Source organism: Protopterus annectens, chromosome 3.part0, assembly GCF_019279795.1.
Source record: "Protopterus annectens isolate FY-2018-M chromosome 3.part0, PAN1.0, whole genome shotgun sequence".
NCBI classification, from domain to species: domain Eukaryota; kingdom Metazoa; phylum Chordata; order Ceratodontiformes; family Protopteridae; genus Protopterus; species Protopterus annectens.
This window is the reverse complement of record NC_056731.1, coordinates 97,630,849-97,654,524: the sequence shown is the minus strand read 5'-3', so window position 1 is coordinate 97,654,524 and position 23,676 is coordinate 97,630,849. Positions and strand designations below refer to the sequence as shown.

The 23,676-nt window shown below is 40.8% G+C and overlaps 1 protein-coding gene across 8 annotated transcripts in view; it reads left to right on the top strand.

Annotated features, from left to right (window-relative positions):
• The window catches only part of LOC122796266 (phosphofructokinase, platelet), a 987,903-nt gene that overhangs the window by 386,593 nt on the left and 577,634 nt on the right, over positions 1–23,676 (top strand). For all 8 annotated transcript variants that reach the window (XM_044064600.1, XM_044064606.1, XM_044064604.1 and 5 more), the window contains exons 6-7: positions 7,611–7,655; positions 23,471–23,579. In XM_044064600.1, the coding sequence (XP_043920535.1) occupies positions 7,611–7,655; positions 23,471–23,579 (154 nt within the window). The remainder of the gene's footprint in view (positions 1–7,610; positions 7,656–23,470; positions 23,580–23,676) is intronic.

Genomic DNA, 23,676 nt, shown 5'->3' with positions numbered 1-23,676 from the left:
AGGTCCCTATAGTTACCTTTCTTGGGAGTGGGAACAAGAGGTGAACATTTCCACTAGTTTAGCTACTTTGTGTGGAGTGGTCTGTAAGACTGTCCATATAGAATGCATAAAACCTTCCCTTGAGGATATGTGAGCATTAGCCATTTACATACCATGAATTGTGGCCAGCAGACTAAAATAGAGGCTGCATTTGCAACTGTTCCAGAATAGTAAAGCTGTAGATGTTCTTCGTGTTTCACTGTTGCAGTCATTACATTTGGGTAATCCTGCTGGCAGGTTGCCCTCAGTCGGCCTGAATTCCAAAGTCTTGGGTCCTGCGTTGGCTGTTGTCGCTCCTTCCCTGACATCAGGTCGTCAGGGGTATAAAAGAAGTAGCCGACGCCATTTTCTTTAGTCTTTCTTGCCGCGCGGTGCCCGAAGCAGAAGCAGTTCGCAAGTGCCGATCAGCTGACTCCTGAGATTTTCGAGTTCGAATTTTAGATCCAAAGTCTTCTATAAAGCTAAGTACCCCGTTGGGGAAACTTTTTTTCTTACTCCAGAACCGATGTCAGAAAAAGTTAATAATTGTATTTCTTGTGGGAAGCAAATACCTCATAAGGATTTTCATTCTTACTGTATTCCTTGCCTCTAGGCCCTGATCATAACTTTCTGGGTTGTCGGTTTTGTGCTAGATTTAACCAGTGCACTATTAAGCGTCTGTATGATTTTGCTTTAAACTACTTTGAACGCAGGTTTAATTATCCAGAAATGTCGTCGGAAAGTCATCCGACTATGGGAATTTACAAAAAACACAAAGGAAAAGAAAGACTGCCAAGGCCCAAAACCGATGACGAAGCTTCTTCTAAGCCAGTTGCCGGTTCTCAGTGAGGCGCTTTCGCAGCCCCTGATGACCGCTACTTTAGAGTCACAGGCCGCTACAGACTCCCACGTGGAGCCGGCCATGCTGCTGGAAACTCAAGGTGTTAGAGCCTCGGACGCTAATCCTTCAGATGGGTCCGGAGCCGCTGAGCAGGCACCGGCTTCTGAGGGTGTATTCAGACCCAAACATCTATACATTAAACCGACTTCAAAGGCAAAGACTAAAGCACCTTCAAAGTCAAAGAAGCAAACTCAAGAGCCACGTGGACAGGTTTCCATGCCCAAAAAACAGATGCTCAAAATGGCCCAAGACTTGATTACCTTGATCATGGGTTCCCATCCCCTCCCCCTCCTGATAAGAGGCCTAGGCAAGAGACTGACCATGAATCTTCAGATCAGGTTTCCATTTCTTCTGATTCCTCTTCTGATCAGGAATATTCTTCCCCCCCCCCATGAGGATTCTGATGCTGAAGAATCCATACCTTCAGCTTCTCCTCCTGAGGGCTATTCTTTTGGGGAAACCTTACATACCATGAGGGAGCATTTCCACTGGGAGAGCCAAGTTTTTTCAGAATCTAAAAAGAGGCTCAGGGATTTCCTGTTACTACCTCAGCACAAGCCACTAGCCATCCCTCCTGTGTTAGACATTGTAGATGATGTGTTTTCGGAGTCTAGCCTTACCCCTGACTCTTTACCTCCAGCTTTCTGTTAAGCATGACAGGTATTACAGGGTTCCTGACTTACATAAATTCCTTTTTAAAAACCCTGCTGCAGACCCAGAAACTATTTCTCAGGGTCACAAGTGAGTTAAGGCTTCCGCTGCAAAAAAACCCTACCCCTTCTGACAGGGATTCTAGGGCACTGGATAGATGGGGAAAAAAGGTTTACACATCTGCTACCTTGGCTATAAGGGCCTTAATCTTTCAGTTTCATATGCTCAAATGTCAGCAACATGTCATGGCATTGCTTAAACAGAAAATGTTAAACTCTGAATGTGCAGAAAACAAGGAAATGCAGGATATATTGCATGCAGCTGAACAAGTTGGAAAGCATACTTTGCAATGTGGTTTTAATTCTTTAGAGGCCTCCTGCAGGGCCGCAGTTACAGGTTCTGTAATTAGAAGGCATGCTTGGTTAAAGTAACAAAATCTGCCTGATCATGTTAAAGTTAAATTATTAGATGCACCTTTACAGCATGATACTTTGTTTGGTGTTAAAGAAAATGGAGGACAAGGCTAAATCTATGCAAACGGTCAACAATTTCTTACAAGTGCAGCCACCTAAGTTTAGTAGACACTGGCCAACAAAGAATTGGTCCTTTCCTGTGTCAGACAGACCTCAAAGGGGAAGACCCAGACGCCCTAGAGGTAGATCCCAGGCGCAAGGTTCATACAGGTCAAAGCAATGGGGTGCTTCTACCTCCAAAAGTGGAGAAGACAAATCACAACGGAAACAGTCCCAATGACTTCCTCCCTTCATGCACCAAGCACTTATTTCCTGACAGCACCCTTAGGGTGAAAATAAGCACTTTTTTCTGAAAATTGGCACATTATAACCCAGGACAAGTGGGCTCTAAATATGTCACAAGGCTTACACGTTCCATTTCCATACCCTGCCAAAGGCAAACGGCTGGCCAGATCTGCAAAAAATCAATGGGCAGAGGCACAAAAATGAGTCTCATCCCTCATGGACATGAGGGCCATTCAACAAATGCCAGAGCAAGAGCAGGGACAAGGATTTTACTCAAGACTGTTCTTGGTACCCAGAAAGGACAAGGCCTGGAGGCCAATACTGGACCTATCGATTCTAAACACATTCCTGGATATTCCAAAATTCAAAATGTTGACTTTGCAGCAGCTTCTGCCCATGCTGGGCAAGAGCGCTTGCCTTGTAACTTTAGACCTAAAAGAGGCATACCTGCATGTCCCAATCAGACAAATATGCAGAAGATACCTCAGATTCAAGGTTGGCTCAATGCATTACCAGTTCTCTGCACTGCCCTATGGCTTATCTACTGCGCCCAGGGTCTTTACAAAGTGCCTGGCACCAGTAATTGCATTCTGCAGACAAAGAGGAATACAAATATATCCTTACTTGGACGACTGTCTAATTCAAGCAGAGAACAAGGACATCCTTCTACAGCATCTGGCGTTTGTGAAAAAACTTCTAACATGCCTAGGGTATACAGTCAACGAAAAGAAATCAAAACTAGTACCCTCTCAAGAGATAATATTCCTGGGTGCAAGCTTAAATACAACTGCTCAGATGGCTTATCTCACGCCAGACAAACAAAGACAACTAACTACCTATTTCAAAATGTTAGCAGAAAAGGCCCAGTTATCTGCAAGAAAAATTCTGCAGACTTTGGGCTTCAAAGCATCCTGCATCCTACTCATTCTATGTGCAAGACTGCATATGAGGAAACATTAATGGTGCCTAAAAAGTGTTTGGACTCAACATTGCCACAGCCTGAAAACTATAATTACTCTCATTCCCTGCCTGCAACAGGAGTTTCGATGGTGGGCAAAGGCTTGTCACCAAAACAAGGGACAGCCGTTCACATTACCCTCAGCAGACACTAACAACAGATGCATCAGATTATGCCTGGGGGGCCCACATGGCAGGAAGATGCATGCAGGGAACATGGACCTCAAACCAAATGCATCTACATATCAATCAGAAAGAGATGCTAGCTGTACAAAATGCCCTGACAGCCTTCAAGGACCTACTATATCCAGGACAACTACTGATAAAGATAGACAACACCACGGTCACGTGGTGTATAAACAAGCAGGGGGGCACACATTCTTACCCCCTTTGCAGACTAGCCATGACTTGTGGGACACAGCATTGACTTACCAAGTACATCTGCAGGCACAATTCCTGCCAGGAAGGAAAATACTCTGGCAGACGATATAAGCAGAAACCTCATGGATCCCCACGAGTGGCAGCTGGATCCACAAGTCTTCAGCATGATAACAAGGAAATGGGGCTGCCCGGACATAGATCTATTTGCCTCTCCTCACAACTACCAACTAAAGAGAGTCTGCACAAAGATTTATCACAGACAAGCATGGAAAGTTGACACCCTATCCTTCAGCTGGAAAAACCTATCAGTATATGCCTTCCCCCCTCTGCCTCTCCTCCCCAAGGTACTCCTAAAGGTCAGACAGGAGAAGCCAAAGATGATACTGATTGCACCAGACTGGCCCTGCCAGCACTGGTACCCAATATTAAAGCTTGTCTCAATGCCCAGCTTGGACCTTACCTCAAGTACCGCATGTACTGTCCCAGCAAAACAATCGGATCCTGCACAGCCAGCTCAGGACTTTAAACCTGGCATCATGGCGGATAATGTAGTCATACAAAACACACCTCTCAGCAAAGCGGTGATGGATGTCATTTTGGAAGCCAGAAGGCCTAGTACTAGAAAATCTTATGCTGGAAAATGGAAGAGATTCTGTGCTTGGAACCAGGCACAAGGAACAGATACAGCTGTGCCAAATATTCCTCAGGTTTTACAATACTTAACTGAGATGCTGGGCAAAGCCCTCTCTTTCTCGTCTATTAAAATTCATGCCTCTGCCATTTCAGCTCATTCCATTGCAGAGTCTCCGATCTTTTCTCATCCCTTATTAAAACAGTACCTCAGAGGAGCCAAAAATTTAAGGCCTCCAAAGAGATCACCAATGTCTGCATGGCACCTCAACTATGTCTTGAAAAAACTTATCCTGCCTCCTTTTGAGCCAGCTGCTACTGCTGATATAAAGTTTTTATCCTGGAAAACAGCTCTGCTCCTAGCAATAACTTCTGCAAGACTAGTTTCAGAGCTACAGGCACTCATGGCTGTGGAACCTTTTATCATTTTTTATCCGGACAGGGTCTCCCTGAGGAAAAAACAACATTTATGCCTAAAGTGGTGTCCAGTGTGGCTCTTAACCAAACCATTCATCTGCCAACTTTTTATCCAAATCCACAGAACAAGGGATAAAGAATTCTGCATTATTTGGATGTACACAGACAGCTTAGATTCTACTTGGACAGAACCAATGTTTTCAGAAAGACAGAGCAATTACTAGTGACACATGCTGCAGGATCACAAGGAAAGGCTATCTCAAAGCAGACTATTTCAAAGTGGATAGGCCACTGCATTCATTTCTGCTACTTATACCATGGCAAGCCAGTGCCTAAGGGCATTAGGCTACATTCTACCAGAGCGGCAGCCACTTCAGCAGCCTTTCTCAGGGAGTACCAACCAAGGACATTTTAGAGGCAGCTACTTGGAGTTCAGTGCACACCTTTACAAAGCACTATCTGCCACTCTACTCTGAATCCAGGGCAGGCTTTGCCACTGCAGTTCTGCAGGGTTTCATAGCTGCTCCTAATGCTGTTTAGCTCCAGCCCCCCCAACCATAGCTTTGGGAATCTACCCAAATGTAATTACTGCAACAGTGAAACACGAAGAACATAGTACAGTTGTGTACACCATAAATGTAGATGTTCGAATGTATTCACTGTTGCAGTCCGGGTTACCCACCCGCCATCCCCCCTTTTCTTCTGATGGAACCTATCTTTCCTTCTCTGATTTATACAACCTATGTGGTGTATTTGCTGTATTATATTGCTGCATGTAATTTTATATATAGATATAAATTTTGGCTACCCTTTTAGTGGGCACCTGACATCTGGGGCAAAAAACTAAAGAAAATGGCATCGGCTGCTTCTTTTATACCCCTGACGACCTGACGTCAGGAAAGGGGCGACGACAGCCAATGCAGGACCCAAGACTTTAGAATTCAGGCCGACTGAAGGGCAACCTGCCAGCAGGATCACCCAAATGTAATGACTGCAACAGTGAATACACTCGAACATCTACATTTATGGTAAGTGTACACAACTGTACTATCTGCTGCCTAGATTTAAGTACACCTTTAACACACACACACACACACACACACACACACACACACACACGCACACACACACAGCAGTGACTGCCAGCCATTCCAGAGAGTTGGTTCTTCTGTGACATTTGGTATGCACATCATTGCAGTTCAGTGCAAATTTTGTTTGAGTGCAGTTGAGTAACATCTGTTTTTTTTCTTCTGTCACCTAAAAGTAGAGGCATTTTGCTAGTAGACACACACACAGCCATTAGGTATAGGTTAGTGCTCACTTGATTCTTAATCACCCTAAAACACCTGAAATGTCCAACAGTTGTTTAGGTATGCCAGTGTGGTTGATATTACACATTTTTGTAAATGCTAATGTTTTGACTGCTTTGTGAGATATTTTGTCTCTCTGTTTATCAAGTACTATTTGCCTCTGTCTTAACCGCTATGCATAAAAATTGCTATAAAACTGTTTTATTTGCCTTATTTGTATCTAGCAGAGGCACATACTACATTTGCCTTTTTAACAGTTTTAATGTCCAAGACTCATTAGTAGCAAGTCCCTGAAATGGTGAGACTAAGTGACCGGAGATGCAAGCTTACATAGACAAAGTGTGAGATTACCATGTCTTCAGAATACTCTCCCCTTTCTTCAAGGAATGACATTCTCTTGAGTTGGTATATATGTTTGAGGGGGTGTAAGGGGGTGGTTGCCCCCCTTAAAAAAACTTTAAAGGAGAAAAGCCACGTTCAACACCACTGTTTCACAGCTTGTCTTTTTTTTTCATACCTCCATAGGTTCATAGGTTCATACTAGGCTATCTGCCCTAGGGCATTTATAAGCTTAGCCAGAATGTGTCTGGCTTTCGCCACCCATTTTAAATTAATTTTGCTATGCCCTTTTTCGAGGTTAGTATATACTGTGCCTCTGTCTAACAGTGACACAGAAGTGATACCCGGGTTAAACCTACGATCTCCTATCCACTCATCAAGATTCCTCTTGAAGAGAGTCAATGAGGGACTCTGCCTAACCTGGACTGGGATTTTATTCCAGAGTGAAGGGAGCCTCTGGGTTATGAATCTGTCCCTCCAGCATGTCCTATTTATTTCATTGCCGAGGTTCAAGTCTCTCGCGTAGCTCGATGGGATTTGGATTTTCTGAGGTGCAACATGTCCATTAATTCCGGGTTGGACATGGCTTTATACACGTCAGGCACAGATCGCCTCTGAACAGGCGGTATGCCACTGAGTAGAGCTGGAGTTTCTTTAACCGGGCAGCATATGGCATCTGTTTGAGCCCTTTGATCCTCTTGGTGAGGTACTTTTGGGGTCTTTCCAGTTGCTGCAGGTGTCTGGTAAGGTACATCCCAAAAGGGGCATTGTACTCAATTATGGGCCTGATGAGGGATGAGTAAAGAGGCACGATGACCTCCCCTGATCTAGATGTGAATCCCTTCATGATTAGGTGGGCTATATAAAATGTTTTTCTACCCACTTTGGCCACGTGGTTGTCAAATGAGAGACTATCAACTTGGGTCCCCAGGTCCCTAATTACTTCTTCTGTACTTAATGGATTACCACCTATGTGATAATTTTTGGGCACTTTGTTTTTGCCAAAGGGGATGACTGTACACTTTTTGGCGTTTAGCTGCCAGAGCTTGCACTTATGAGTCTTGAAATTAGAATAAGGAACCTTTCCATTTCTACAGTCTGACCCAAAACCAGAGGCATGACTGAGGAGGATCCCTTTGTACTTGCCCACTTCCGTGGTTTTACAGTTGAACTTAATTGCAAGTTTTGTTTTAATTGGTTATGTCAAGTGTCACCTGAGTTACATTATCTTTTTTTCTTCTCTTGCAGCCACCAGAGAACATTTGTACTGGAGGTTATGGGACGACACTGTGGGTATGTATAACATATCTGTATTTCAAATGTAATAGTTGGCTATAGGATTGTTGGCATAATTATGTTACTGACATATTCAGTACTCAAGCCTTGTTCTTTCTTACACTTTCTTCTCTTGGATGGGATTTTTGTAAGCAAAACTTTGTTCTGACTGCAGAAGCCCTCCAGCTATTTGCAGCTTTTGAAACATCTTCTGTGTCCGTCTTGGCTGATCATTCCCTTAACTCTCATCCTTTGGACACATGCTCCTTCTGAGGATGAGAATAGTTAACTTAATGAACTGTGCTCCTACACTTGGTTTCTTTTCTGGATCGTGCACAGTTTAGCTGTCGAATAGTCTAAGTGCTGGTACTGGCTTGTGAGATGATGACCACAGAAATACATGGACATTTTCAGCACTTCTGGTGGATTTGAAAGAGGGAACTTTCCAATGGATGAAAGTTCCCTCATTCTGTTCCAGAGCTGCGGAAATAAAAATATGTATCATGTATGTATACATGTCTTAATTTTTAATTTATAAATGATATGAATCCATGAGGAGAATGAGAGAGAAAGACTGAGCATAAAATATTATTAGATAGTAATAACTAAAGATTAAAGTAGATTTTTAATGAATGGGTCTGTTTTTTTTTTCTGCCTCCAAATTTATATTTATTCATTCTGTTTCATTTGTTACTCACCTCACACAGACATTGTTTAAAGTCTATGCAGTTATGCTTTAACATCTCTAGGTCTCAGAATTTGTCCAGGAGATCTAAACTGTTTAAAAAGGGCACAGCATATTCAGGCTGTAAATAATAATGTAAAAATAAGCTAGTCTGATATTATCATGTTTGATTTTGATCTACATTTGGATAGTGTTTATAAGTTGGACTCCAAGGATTTTGATTAACTGCAATAAACCAAACTATCTGGGATGTTAAATTAGGTACAAAAATTGATACCAAACTATCCAATTTTGCAGATGCTGTACTTGTTATAGTTTTATATAAATAAGTTATTGCAATTCGGTGATTTATGTAATAGTAAAATTTAGTAATAAAACTAATACCGTATTAAATCAACTAAATCAGACATAAGTATTCATAACTGGAAATGTAATACTTTAAATATATAGGTATTATCAAACCTGGCTTAGAATCTATATCAAAGCTTTTTATGAAGCTAGTACCCTTAATGTTACGTATGGGTCCGGTGCAGCCTCCAGTTTTTGGTAACTGCTCCTATCTGGTGGGGTAAACACTTTTTGAAAATGTACATACTATTGTGTTTGTAAGTTAAAGAAAGATGGTGGGGATCAGAAAATTTAGTTTTTTTGAATTCTTGCATTGAAGCAAAAAAAAAAAAATGTGACACAATTTCAATGAAGATGTGAAGAAGCAGCTACATAAAAGATCAGCTTAACAAACATTAGTGTGTACGTATGCATTCCAGAAGTTGGAAATAATACATTCATAACAACTGTCATGTATAGTAGGTGGGACTAGTAGGTCATGTGATTGGGGGGGTACCTACAAGGAAAGATGCAACAAAACAGGAATAGAGGTCTGAAGGGAATGTATGAGAAAATTTGGTATGTAACACATAATTTACATATTAATCACAATAACTAGGCTAGACTGGATAGAAATTATATTTCTCAGGAGCATATGTATTTAATTGAGAGCTCTGACGCATCCAATCTCAATTTCAAATCATGCACTAATAAAAGTTAAGACAGAAATGCAGGGTAATGAAGAAAAATGACACACTAGCACATTTATAGTTAATAAACAAGTAGAATTCTAAGAACTAAGCTGACATGGGAATTGGGACCTAGGGTAGTTCGGATAATCAAACATATAATTGAACCGGATAAAAGCTTCTAAAATCGTGTTTTTTCTGCACGCAGAAATACACTTTTCAACCATTCACCAATTTCAGTGGACAATAGAGAATATTTTTTGTTCCAAAATGTTTTTATTAATTTTATAACACAGTAACTTAGTATAGTAACAAGAAAAGTGTCCATAACAACTAAAAAAGCAATATACATAGGAGAACACTTAATATTTCTCTAAAAAATTAGACAATTTTGTCCAAGCAATTAAATGATAAGTTGTGTTGTTAGTCCTTGCTTTTATAGTAGTGATGTCATTCTTACAAATGTATTTCACAAGATGAATAAACTCAACTTTAAAGACAGGAGTCAATTGGGATTTCCAATTTTTCCTTGCTATAGAGAGGATAGACCATAGTAAAAATGTTTGGTGTTTAGGAATGACTTCAGGAACATTGAAAAGGATAAGGGACTCAAAAATTATACAGTTGTCATTCCGTAGAGCTTTACAAAGAAATGCAAAGTCTAACCAAAATGGGGAAATTATTTTGCAGTTAACAACCATATCTATCCAGTCAGTATCAGGGTGTTCACATCTCCAGCATTTCATGTCATCTTTCTTGTACATTATTGTTAGTCTGTGTGGGGTGAGAAAACATCTATGTAAAAATTTCCATGTGTATACACACCAGAACAGGGAAGCTTTGGATTCCTTCATCTACTGCAAAGTTTTTTTTTTATCTTTTTCTGAGAATACTTGTCTAGCTTCACTTGGATAATTCCAGAAAGAAACATCTGTTTTGCTAAAATCATTTCTGAGAATTTTATAAATAACAGATATGTATGGAGGTGAGCTATTAATAATTGTTGACATAAAATCCAAGATTTTTAAGTTAGTCTTATTAAATGTGGACAGTATAGAATATTTTTCACACGATCTGGCTGCAAGCTCAAAAAACATGCTCATATATGTTTACCTATTCAGACTTTATGATTTTTCCTACCTGAAAACTTTGGAAGACTGGTTTAGATAATTGACGTTTGTTTAATCAACTCTATACTGTAACTAGAGAGGTAGTTGTAATAGTCTGATAAGGCCAAACAGAAATTTGGACCATCTTCCTTACCAGGGATTGATAACAAGAGTATAGGCAAAGAGAAAGAGATAAGGAACAGAGCAGCTCTGTTAATGTCTTTAGTTGAGGATAGAATAGAAGCTATTAGGGCTTATAAAATATTGCATGATAGCTTTAAGAATTGGTCAAAGGAGGTTAGAAAGATTAAAGGGAGAATCAAAAGGGAAATTACAAAGAAACAATGGGACAGCATCTGTACTAATCCCAAATATGCGGCTAACTTCAGAAGGTTTAGGATTTTTGCTTGGAAGGTTTTCCTTTGGTGTTTCTATACCCAAGCAGACTTGAGAGAATTTTTTCTTAGGTGGATGGCAAATGCTGGATTTTTTTCAGAAAGGGGTAATTGGAAACATGTTTTTTGGAATTTAATAAGTTGGCAGATTCCTTATAGAGTCCCTTGTCAAGAATGTTGGTGGATCAAGTGGTCATAATTAAGGGCATTATTCTTTTGAGTTCAGATATAGAATCTGAATTACCTAAGCATAGTAAGGTCTTGCCAAGTTTAATGGTATTGACTGCTTAAAAAGCAGTTCCTAGAAAATGGAAAATCAAAATCTAATCCAACTGCAGTTGAAGTACTGAATATTGTAAATGAGATAAAAGAACGGGAGGTGGGATCTTTAGAAAATGAAAGGAACCAATTGCATGCAAATAATGGAATTTGTGGGAACAATGCAACCAGAGTAATGTTCAAGAGGAGAACTGACGTTTAAGAAAAGGCAGGAATTGAGCAATCTTGCAATGCTGGAGTGAATGAGAACGGTTAGAAAGAAATCTTACGCATATATTGCATGAAACTGTTACCATGATTTTTTTTTTCTCTTTTGTTATTGCATGTGCAATACCTCTGTCACTGTCTAAAATGGGATTTCATAAAGACATTTTTAAAAAGCTAATTTTGAAGCCCTTACTGCAAATTTTAAAAATAATTTCTAACCAGAATACAATTAAGTTCTGTTTTAAAAATATATTTCTCATTAGATTCTTCTCCCTGAAATCTGGTGTGTGAGAGTATGTGTGCATGGGAGTACATTTAATATATAATCTCAAAACAAATGCTTATTTATTTTTATGGCATTCAGTTTCACCATGGACTAGAGATCGAAAATTGTGTTAATTCTTCACCATCTGAGTCCTTCCTGTAAAGCAGATTTGAAAGATGTTTGGCTTTATACGATAAAAATTGGAGTCCATGTTCGTTGAACATTTACAGATCTATCATTGTACTATCTCCGGTATTCCATTTGTTTTCCCACATCATCGAGATATATTGGTACAAAGCTTAAAATGTTTTAAAAGGTACATGTTTGTGTGTGCATTTTACCCATACAAACAGAAAAAAAGAATTTGGGGAAAGTTTTCTAGAATTGCTAATTGACTATCAGTTCTTCGAAGCCTGCAGAAGGATCTCACTTTAGCAACAAGAAAGTTCTGAAACTTTTGGTGCCCAGACTGCCTTTTTATGTGGCTCTGGTTCGGCCCCTGATGGTTAGAGCATGTGGAGAGTACCCTGAAGCTTTGAAAAGCTGGCCAGTGATCATATCCTGGGCAGCACAAGTAGCTTAGGGTACAGCAACATTGATCTAATGTTGAAGATCTCAAAGCATATCAATGCTATTTTCTTTGTTTCTTCAAAGAATTTTTATTACATTGCATAGGATACAAATTACAGCTTCTCCAAAACTAACTTTGGGATCCTAAAAACAGAGGTGGCTAACTTCCCGGCACCTGTGCAAATGGAGAATAGTTGCGGGACTGCAGAATCGTACACCAGTGCACTGTACGAACACATACACAAATGCATGGATCTCGCCATTCCCAATAGAACCAAGACACTCCCCTCCAAAAAAAGGAAGCCAATCTGGTGGTCCCCTGCCATAAACAAACTCTACAACAGAAGGTGGAAACTGATGCAGAATAAGGTGAAGTCCCAATACTGGAAAAACTCCCTTATCTTCCTCAACAAAAAGTTGAGATCCCTCATCAAATCTTCTAAAGCTAGGTATGAAAACAGAATTGCAGCAGATAGTAAAAACAACCCCAAGGCCTTCTATAGTTATGTAAAGAATCTCCACGGCAATACCTAGATTTGCTCTGAGCTGCTGCACAGTGGTACCTCCTATACCGAGCCAAGAGATATTGCCAGTATACTGGCTGGCAGATTCAGTATCAATTTTACCCCCCCCCCCCCAAAGGACAAATCACAATACCAGTAGATTGCCAAGCACCCAGTATTACTGCTGCACAGGTTAAAACAGCACCGTCCAAGGCCAAGAATACAGCTTCTATGGGACCTGACAATATCCCTGGTTGTGTTCTACATGAACTACAGAGTGAACTGACCCCTCACCTGTGTGCCCTGTTCAATCACAGCCTCACCTCAGGCTTTGTCCCTACCGAATGGTGCACTGCTACAGTCATCCCTCTCCACAAAGGAGGGCGACTACAGACCCTGGGAACTATCGCCCCATTAGCCTGACGAGTCTGATAGGCAGAGCTATGGAACGTATCATTATGGACCTAATAAACAAGGATATAGGGAATCTCCAAACTCTGGATCCCACACAGTTTGGTTTTGTGAAGGGTAGATCATGCCTGCTCAACTTGGTCGACTTCTTTGAGTCAGTCACCAGAGCTGTGGATGAAGACAAGGTGGTTCATACAGCCTACCTTGATCTGGTCAAGGCTTTTGATACCATTCCCCACTCAGGTTCATAGGTAGGTACTAGGCTATCGGCCCTGGGGCCTATACAAGCCCAGCCAAAAAGGTACCCTGGCTTTTGCCACCCAAGAAAATTATTTTCCTATGCCACTGTCGAGCAGAGCCTCAGAGGTGATCCCCGGGGTGAATTTCCTATTTCCCATCCAATCATCAAGATTTTTATTGAAGAGTGCTAATGAGCTTTGTTTGATATAGATTGGGAAGTCTCTGGGACAGGAATCTATCCCTCCGGCATGTTCTGTTTATTGTGGTGACAAGGTTTAGGTCCCTAGAGCGTGTAGCTCTGAGGGATTGGGATTTGTTTAAGTGGAGCATGTCCAACAGCTCTGGGTTTGACATAGCTTTGTATGTTAGGCAGAGATCTCCTCTGAGTAGGCGATATGCCACGGAGTAAAGCTGGAGTTTTTTTAGACTGTCTGCGTAGGGCATCTGTTTGAGGCCGGTAATCCTCTTTGTGAGGTATTTCTGCGGCCTTTCCAGTTGTTGTAGATGTCTTGTGAGGTACATACCAAAAGGGACGTTGTACTCTATAATGGGTCTAATGAGTGATGAGTAGAGGGGAACAATTACCTCTTTTCGTGGATGAGAAACCTTTTGTGATGAGGTGTGCCACGTAGAAGGATTTCCTGAATACTGTGGCGATGTGGTTTTCAAAGGAGAGACTACTGTCCATCTGTGTCCCAAGGTCTCTTATCACACTTTCGGTGTTGGTATACTACCGCCCATGTTGTAGTTGATGGGTACAGAGTTTTTACCAAAGGGGATGACAATGCACTTTTTGGCATTGAGCTTGAGGCCATCACTTTGACACCAGGCATCTGTCTGTGAGGCCCTTTTGTAGGATGTCCACATCGTTAAGATTTTCGGTTATGGCTCCTAGTTTGCAGTCATCTGCGAACTTCGTTAGCCAAAGAACTTCTGTGTTAGCCTGTACTTCAGAGAAGTAGATACCAAACAGTTGAGGACCCAGGACTGAACCCTGTGGTACTCCACTTGTCACTGGTCTGAAGTCAGATTTGGAGCCTGCTACTTTCACAGTATGGGTTCTGTCAGTGAGCCAGTTGGCAACCCATCTTGTGACATAGGGATTTATACCTAGTTTAGTGAGTTTATCTATAATTCCAGAGTGGAGGATGGTGTCGAAAGTCTTGGAAAGATCTAGATAGGCTGTGTGAACCACCTTACCCTTGTCTACGGCTTTGATGACTGCTTCAAAGAAGTCTATCAGGTTTAGGAGACATGATCTGCCTTTTACAAACCTGAACTGGGTGTGGTCCAGAGTTTGGAGTTTACCAATGTCTTTGTTTATAAGTTCCATGATGATACGTTCCATGCAGACCAGGCTCGTCCGGCTAATGGGGTGGTAGTTCCCGGGGTCCGTGGTTGCTCCCCCCTTGTGGAGTGGGATAACCATCTCTGTGTGCCATTCAGCAGGCACAAAGCCTGAGTTGAGGCTATGATTGAACATGGTAGTTAGGTGGGGTGCCAGTTCGTTCTGTAGTTCGTGTAGAATGCAGCCTGGGATGTTGTCTGGTCCCATGGATACTGTGTTCTTGGCTGTGGAGAGTGTAGTTTTTACCTGTGCAGCCGTGATTACAGGAACTTTGCATTCTTCCGGTATAGAGATGGGCTCTTTAGGGGGTGAGAGGGGGGGTAAAGTTAGCACTAAACCTATCTGCCAGGATGTTAGCAATATCAGTTGGGTCTGTATATTTAGTGCCATTGTGCTGTAATTCAGAGCAGATCTGAGTGTTGCCATTAAGATTCTTGACATAGCTATAGAATGCTTTGTGGTTGTCTTTAGAATCAGTGGCGATTTTGTTTTCGTAACTAGCTTTGGAGAATTTTATCAGGGATCGTAGCTTCTTACTGAGGCTGACCAGGGAGCTCATCCACTCATGGGATTTTACTCTCTCTTTTGCAACAGTTTCTTCCTTCTGTTGTACAGTTTGTTTATGGCAGGGGACCACCAGATTGGCTTTCTTTTTTTGGAGGATAGCATCTTGGTTCTGTTTGGGATAGCACGATCCATGCACTCGTGTAAGTGCTTATAAAGTGCAATTGTGTAGGATTCAGTAGTCGTAACTGTATTGTCCATCTGCATGGGTGTCATGAAGTTCTCCACTTCTGTCTTAAGAAGCATGAAGTTGGCTTTGGAGAAATTTTTTACCATGGTTTCCTTAATGGGGGGTGGGGGCAGGATGTGGATATCTAGGGTAATTAGCTTATGGTCTGATCGGACCAGTGAGGTGTTGACTTCAGGTGTGGAACACCGCTCACTCATGTTGGTAATGACTAGATCTAGGATATTGTTGCCCCTGGTGGGTGTGTGGATAAGTTGATCCAGGGCATTGGAGTTTATGAATTCCAGAAAGCATTGAGCGAAGGAGTTGGTACATGAGTAGTTTTCCCAGTTAATGGTGGGGTAGTTGAAATCGCCATTATTAGGGTGTTTGGTTGAACCCTAATATTTTCCAGTGCATCAAGAAAAAGAGGAGTGGGAATCCTGGAGCATGGTGGGTGATCTGTAGCAAGTTACAATTTGGATTGCAGTTTTGCCCAGAGTTAGTTGCATTTGGATAACCTCGGCTGCATTATGCTCAGCAACTAGCCTGGAGGTGTGGATATCCTTAATGAATATGGACACACCTCCGCCTTTGGTGTTCCGGTCCAGGTTACATGGCCGAAAAGTGTGGTATGAATTATAGTCTGGTAGTGCAGGGGTGCTCTCTGGAGCCTTGAACCAGGTCTCCGTCACTGCACAGATATCTGTGTTCTCCATTTTAAGGAGTGCCTCAAGTGAGTGCATTTTGAGATTTAGACTTCTAGCATTGAGTAGCATTACCCTCAGTTTTTGCTTGCCTGTTCCTGTTACAGTGGTGAATTTGTCATTTGAACCTTGCCTAAAAAAGGCACTATAGGGGTGGCAAGAACCTTAGCCAGTATCCGGAATCCCAGGGGTGACGGGTGAAGACCATCTCTGGCAAAGCATTGTGGTCTGTCGACCATGTCATCCCAAGGAGACAGAAACTGGATCCCTTTAGAATGGCACCAGAAGCTTAGCCAATTGTTGAAGTCAATCATTTTGTCCTTGTACTGCGGCATCATTCTGGGTGATGGCAGAATGCTACTCTAGGCTAGGGTCATACCTGCCTGGGCTACAAGATCGAAGAGCTCTTCCATGTCTCTTTTCATGTAGTCCAGGGACGTGCATCTCGGGTCGTTCACACCAACATGGACAATGACAGAGTCATATTTGTACTTGTTGTGGAGTGACCTGAGTGCGTGGGTTATGTGGCGGATCCTGGCACCCGACAGGCAGCTGACAGTAACCTTCTCATTGTTTTGCCTGGTGAGTGGGGCATCAGTGTGCCTGACTATGGAGTCACCTATGACTAGTGTGTTGGGTACGTTGTTGTGCCTTATTGGCTGTGGTTGAGTGGCACACTGAATCTGTGGGCTATGTGTCATTTGGGCTGTGTTGGGGGATGGAGGTTGCTTGCGCTTCTGCTTTGGAGGTCTCTGTTGCTTAGACATATTATTATTGAGAGCCTCCACGAATGTTTTTGTGTTACTATGTGTGGATTTTGGTGGTGTAGATTTAGTGAGACTATGTGATGTGTGGTATGGTGCAAGTGTTTACCTTCTTCTCTTGACTGTCAAGTTCAGTCTTGATTGGAGAGAGCTTTACCTCCAGTTTGGCTAGATAAGTGCATCTCTCACAGGTTGTACTGTTGGGTGGTAGGAGGAGATGGTTGTCCGTGTACATGAGGCAGTTTCTACATTGCCCCAAAATGCCCAGATTCATTAGATAGACAGGAAAGAACACTGGGAGCTGACCCTTGGACATGCCTGAATAAAAAAATATTTTCCTCTAGATAAGTGAGGAAAGTGAGTACAAAAGCTGTTTTTCTCTAGCAAGTGAGGAAAGTAAGTACCAAAATTGTTTTCCTCTAGGTAATGAGGAAGGTTGAGTGCTGTAGTAATTAGTAGGTTTAGTGCTTAGAAGTTCTGAACAAGTGCTGATCACGAGTAAGCAAATTCAAGCACTAAAACTAAGAATCCTAGGAAAAACTCACTAAGCTTGGCATCAACCCCTATATCTCTAGGTGGGTTGCAAACTGGCTCACAGATGGAACCCACAGTGTGAAAGTAGCTGACTCCCAAGTCAGACTGCCGATTATTCATGAGTAGAGTCCTACAGGGTTCACTCCTGGGTCCTCTCCTGTTTGGTATCTACTTCTCTGAAGTCCAGGCCAACAAGAAGGGACTCTGGCTGACAAAGTTCACAGACAGTTGCAAGTTGGAAGCTATTATTAACTCCCCAAGTGTTGTTGACATCCTACAGAATGGCCTCACTGTGACCAGCGACTGGTGTCAGACCCATGGCCTTAAGCTCAATGCCAAAAAATGTGTCATCATCCCCTTTGGGTAAACCTGGTTCCTATGAATTACCACATTGATGGTAGTCCACTCAACACAGAAGGCGTTATAAGAGATCTGGGAAGACAGGTTGACAGCAACCTCTCTTTTGATCACCACATTGCCACTGTGGTCAGAAAGTCCTTCTGTGTGGCACATCTCATTACTAAGGGTTTTGCATCCAGGAAGAAAGAGGTCATTGTCTCCCTCTACTCTTCCCTCATTAGGCCAGTCATGAAGTGCAATGCCCAATTTGGCATGTACCTCACTAGACACCTGCAACAACTGAAGAGGCTGCAAAAATACCTCACAAAGAGGATCCTAGGCCTTAAACACTTGTCCTATATGGACAGACTCAAGAAACTCCAACTATTCTCTGAATCATATCACCTACTTAGAGGCAATCTCTGCTTGACTTACAAAGGCATGTCTGACCCAGCTCTGTTAGAAATGCTGCATCTAAAGAAATCCCAATCCCTCCACACCACACGCTTCAGAGACCTCAACCTCATTACCACAATTAACAGAACATGCTGGAGGAACAGGTTCATAACCCAGAGACTGCCCATGCTATGGAACAGATTTCACATACATGTCAAGCAGAGCACCTCGCTGACCCTCTTCAAGAGAAATCTTGATGAGTGGATGGGAAATAGAAAATTCGCCATGGGGATAACACCAGTGGCTCTACTTGACAGAGGCACTGGAAACTAAGGTCAGGTGGCACTATGCCAGGGTAATCCTATGGCTAGGCTTGTAAAGGCCCCAGGGCCATTAGCCTAGTACACAGCTATGAACAGTAAGAAAAATCAGTTTGCAAAATCAGATATTTTGATTTGTTTTAAAGACAAAATGACCTAAATACAAAAGGTAAGTAATTGTTTACAGCTGGAAAAAAGAGCAAAGAAAAACAAGAGAAGTATAAAGACACACAGACTAAAATAATTAAAGCATCTATTAATAAATGTATAAAAATATTCAATTAAGAACCAACTGCAAAGAGGTTTTTTTTACAGGTGCACATTGTGTATAATATCTATATTGTCAAAATGTTTAATATTTTCAGTTAGTAATACTAATTATTTTTGGCACATAGTGTAATAGAGGGCATTTCTTTGGCATACACACTTGCTAATCAACTGATGGCCCAGATATATTCAGATTTCTCATAATGATTTTCTATGCTACACTTAAATGTCAAAGGACAGGTTTAGGATGTTTTTATACAGTATTAAATACTGTAATACTGTAATACAGTATTAAATAAAACAGACATTTTGATAAAAAGTCATCTGACCAAACAGCTTGCTGAAAACTCAGGATATCCTTCCACTATTTTTAATACACTCACAGACAAAGAATATACCCCAGACTGTTTTTAAAAGGAAATGACAGCTTAAAAAATGCACTTATCCATTTTTTTTTAATATTTTACAGGAAGGTAGGAAGGATCCAAGTAAAAACTTCCAAAGAAAAAATATGCAAAACAATAAAGCTGCAATATCAGTAGTAGACTTTAAAGTACCTTTTGGTTTGGGTTTAAACCATGGAAAGAGCTGTGTATAAAATTCAAGTATGAACCAGAGTTGACAGCTTTGCAGTAAAACAAAATGCTAAGACATAACATTTATTGAATATATCATTATTTAAAGGTAAATCTAGAAAACAGTAAGGTGGTTATTTTTCTGGCAAGGGGCTTCCCTGTAATTTCTGAACAGTTCCTCAGGTGATAGGCATTAGACTTATCTAAAATATTCACAGGCTCAGATTTTGTTTAAAATGTTACAGTATATAAGGCCCACATGTCTCATTTTTTCAGAGAGATTGAAATAGCAGAAACCTGTTTTTTTTAAACATATTTTTTATTGACTGTCATTACTTGCGGGGAGGGGTACTCTGTATTTGCCTGTGGGAGAAGACTCTGTAAAATCTGTTTTCCTCTGTTTTTTTTTCACATTTTTTATTAAGATTTTGTGTTGAGCAGGATAGGTCTTTTGGGGGAACTGTCATTCGATTTTTTTCCTCAAAAACATTATTTTCTGTCAGGAGGTATACCAACTGTCACTGATTCTGCTACCCATCCTTCAGGCTTCTTTTTCAACTGGACTATGAAAATAAATAACATTAACTTATTAACAGCCTCCTTTGTTCTTTCTTACTTCATTCACAAGAAAAATTTACTAGGGGGGGGGTGGTCTTTCAATGTGGGGCCAGCTCCTTTGTTGCCTTGCTTGCCAATGTGTGACTCTGCTGTGGCTGAACTTGGTTCCTCAGACTCATCAATATCTCCCTGGTGTAGCTCCTTGGTAAGCTACTATGGACTGTGAGTTAGGCATGACCTTTGTTGTTCTCCTGGTAAGGGAGAACCATTCTTGTCTGTCTGGGATGAAGGTTTATTATATAACCAGGCTGGGACGCTTGATCCCTGGGATAGTACCCCTGCCATGAGTCTGTCTTTTTCAAGTGAGCCTCTCAAGAGAAGAAAACAAAAGAATGATAATTTGTCTACTCTTTCTATTATGGATAGGGAAGACCTTTTTATGTACATCTTTTTATGTGGCTCTGCTTATAAGACCCTGACAGAGCACATGGAGGGTGCCCTGAAACTCTGAAAAGTTGCTCAATGTTCATATTCTGGGCAGGATATAACCCAGTTAGCTTAAGCTACTGCAACAGTGATCTATTAGAACATTTACTGCTATGTTAGGTTTACTTGCACAACTGTACTTTCTTTTGCCATAGCAGGAACTGCATCCTAGGCTATAGTGCCTCTACTCTCTAATACCGATAATAATGAAGTTAACTCATTAATAGCAATATGAAAATGTTATGAAGCAAACATGAGGTAAGGGAACCCATCATGCCCCTAATGAGGATGGAATACTTGAATTATTTGCATGCGATAATGTGTTGTGATGGACAGGAGTAAAAACGTACATTTTGAACATGGACTCTAAATCTTGTTAACTTGCACCATTTGTTTTTAATATGCCAGTATATTTCCTTTGCCGTTTCTAGTTTTGTGATGCCTGATAGTCTATAATCAATTAATTTGTGTTATTCTGTGAGATGAATTGACAATGCCTTGATATTTTTTCCTGGATGCTTTTGTACCTCTGAAACTATTTCTATTCACGAGATTTAATGTGATTACTAGCAGTGGAATTGTTTTAGGGCTTACTTTTACTTCATAGATTACTTACAAGTGTGTAATAACATGGTTATCCTTGCTAGAAGTTTTCTTAAATGTGGACCTTGGTGCGGACTGATTATTTTAAAGTAAAGTAGCTAGAAAGAAACTTTATTCCTGACTAAAGTAGTTCCTTTGTACTTTTCTTTTTATAGAAAACACTGAAAACCTTTGCTGCACAACTTATTTTTTGGGGGAGGGGATTACTGGACCAACGCTGCTTACTTGATTTTAAAATTTACCATAAAGAGTTTTTGTTAATGCTTCTTTACCAAGCTATGGTATGGACAAGAAAAAAAGTTTGTTTGGTCCCTAAAGGATTGGAACTGATTGATGGCATAGACTGAAGACTATAATCTAATTTTTTTATCTTTTTTTTTTTTTGTTTGTTTTTTTAATTCTGAATATTATTGGATATTTATAAACTGTTTTCTATGGCATTGCAAAAGACTGTCATATCTTGTTCTTCTGACATTCTTATACCAATTAAAGTGTTCCTTTAGTGTCCTGTTTGGGTCATCTTGTGGGAGGTTTAGATGATGGCTTTTGTTAATTTTTCCCTGTTTTTACATTCTTGACTTTTTACTGACATAATTGACATAATTTAATATGGATACTGGGTTGGTTCATGGTTCAGATGTTTTTGACAGTGGTATCATTTTTAAACATGTCTGTGTTTGATTGCTTGATGGCATATCCCCAAGATAGCTTTCATTTTCCTGGTTAGCAGCAGTACTTGGATATTTTTTTTGTGTGTGTTCTGTAATCATTTCAGTGGTAAGAACAAAGACAGATAATTGAGAATACCAGTGCACCAGCCATATTTTTATAGCAGAAAAAAATGTTTGAATACATTTCCTACAGTTTTGATGTAGGTTAGGTTTTCTGAAAGAACGGTTGATGTACTGATATAAAATCCTTTGGAAAAGCAATTGCGTCCATTGGGGAACCAGTGACTTTTGGAAAGCTGTTCATCTTGGAGATTACTGCTGCATTACCATTCACACAGGTGGGAATTCAGCCACAAGTGTCCATAGGGCAGGCAGGTCTCCTCACCACTTTGAAGATTTTAGAAGGGTGGAATCTATATAAAGGGGATAACACCATGGACCAGCTTCATTTTTTTGGGCCATGTCACAGAGCTCCGTAATCAATCAGCCTGTTGGTGTCATCTTGATGACTTCCAGAATAACAGCTACCCTTTTGGGAAATTACTTGTGATTCCTCATTGCAGCTTTTATATATAGTGTTGAATCTGTGTACGTCAGTGCCTTATGTTCTTGGAGGTTGATTTTTTATCCCTGAGGCTGATGCCTTTTTCACAAAAGAAGTGTGATAAAAACAATGGTACAATGGCACCGCGGTCATAGAATAATTAAACATAATCGAAGGTGCTTTTTCAGCTGTGCCACTTGAAAACATGGCTTAATGGATCATGCTTTTGTTGTCCTTAATAGAAGTTCTGCCACTGCTGTGCAACTCAGCTGTTTGTTTTTTGTTTGTTTTATACACTTGCTTTGTACACTGGATCTACGACCACCTGGGTTTTATCAGTTGTCCTATTTCTCCAGGAAAAAAATCACCAGCAGGTTTTCTGAAGTCAGTAGATCTCACAGAAGATCTTGTCTGTTTTGTCTGTGGGAGGATCACTCCATTTTACAGCGTTACTGTTAAAGAAGAAAAAAATGAATAAAAGAAAAACTAGTAGGTATTAAGTGAAGGTATCCTAAGGCGGTCGTCATCTAGGCTGCTCACATAAATTCTCCTTTCTGCTGTAACTTCTGTCTTTTGTGCCTTGGCAAACACTAAAGGGGTGGGTCTGTATTTGGGCACTGTGTGGACGTCATGCAAATAATGCAGTCCTTCAGCAGCTGCTTGTAGGTGGGCACTTTCTGTCAGGTCAGATGTCTAGTTTTCACTGAGGATTCACTGATGGAATGAGGGCTGCCAAGGCACATGCCCTTCCATTCTCCCCAGAACAGGTGAACAAGCATTTCCCTTCATTTCTGCAGCTTCTAGGTTGCTTACTGAACCCAGGTCATCTGGGCTGTACTCAGTGCCATCAGTCGACTGGAAAGCAGGAGGTTTTATTTTATTTTTCCATTTAATTAATTAATTTCCATATCCTGTGTAGACCATGGTATGTGTCTCCTGTGGCTCCAATTAGCAGCTGGACGATGGATTCTTTTAAAAACAATTAGAAAGGAATTGTCTGTTATGTATTTTTTTACATGCCGTTTGACGTTGAAACTAAATGTTTTGAATGCCTCGCTTGAATGGTTGTAGAAACTGCGTTAGATCCTAGTGTTAAATCAGCAACACTCTGTATGATCTCATGAAAAATATTTCATTGAAAATTTACGAAGTCATAAGCTGTAGGATTACATATTTTAACTTTTGTTTTTATTTATTGTTGTTGCTTGTATTAGCCATTCTGTAACCATGCTTATTTGTGCGGTTTACTAAACACTTTTTTTTATTATAAAAGTTTATAATTCATTGTTTTGTCTTATGACTTGTGTGCAGATATCTGGCTCTTGTAAGTGCCTTAGCTTGTGGAGCAGATTGGGTCTTCATTCCTGAATCCCCACCAGAAGAAGGCTGGGAAGATGTCATGTGCACAAAACTTTCAGAGGTGATTTTAATGTTTTGTTTGTAATTTGCTAGTACATTAAAATTAACTTTGGACACATAAGGCATGGTGAGGAATGAGACCTAATGTATAGTGTTCT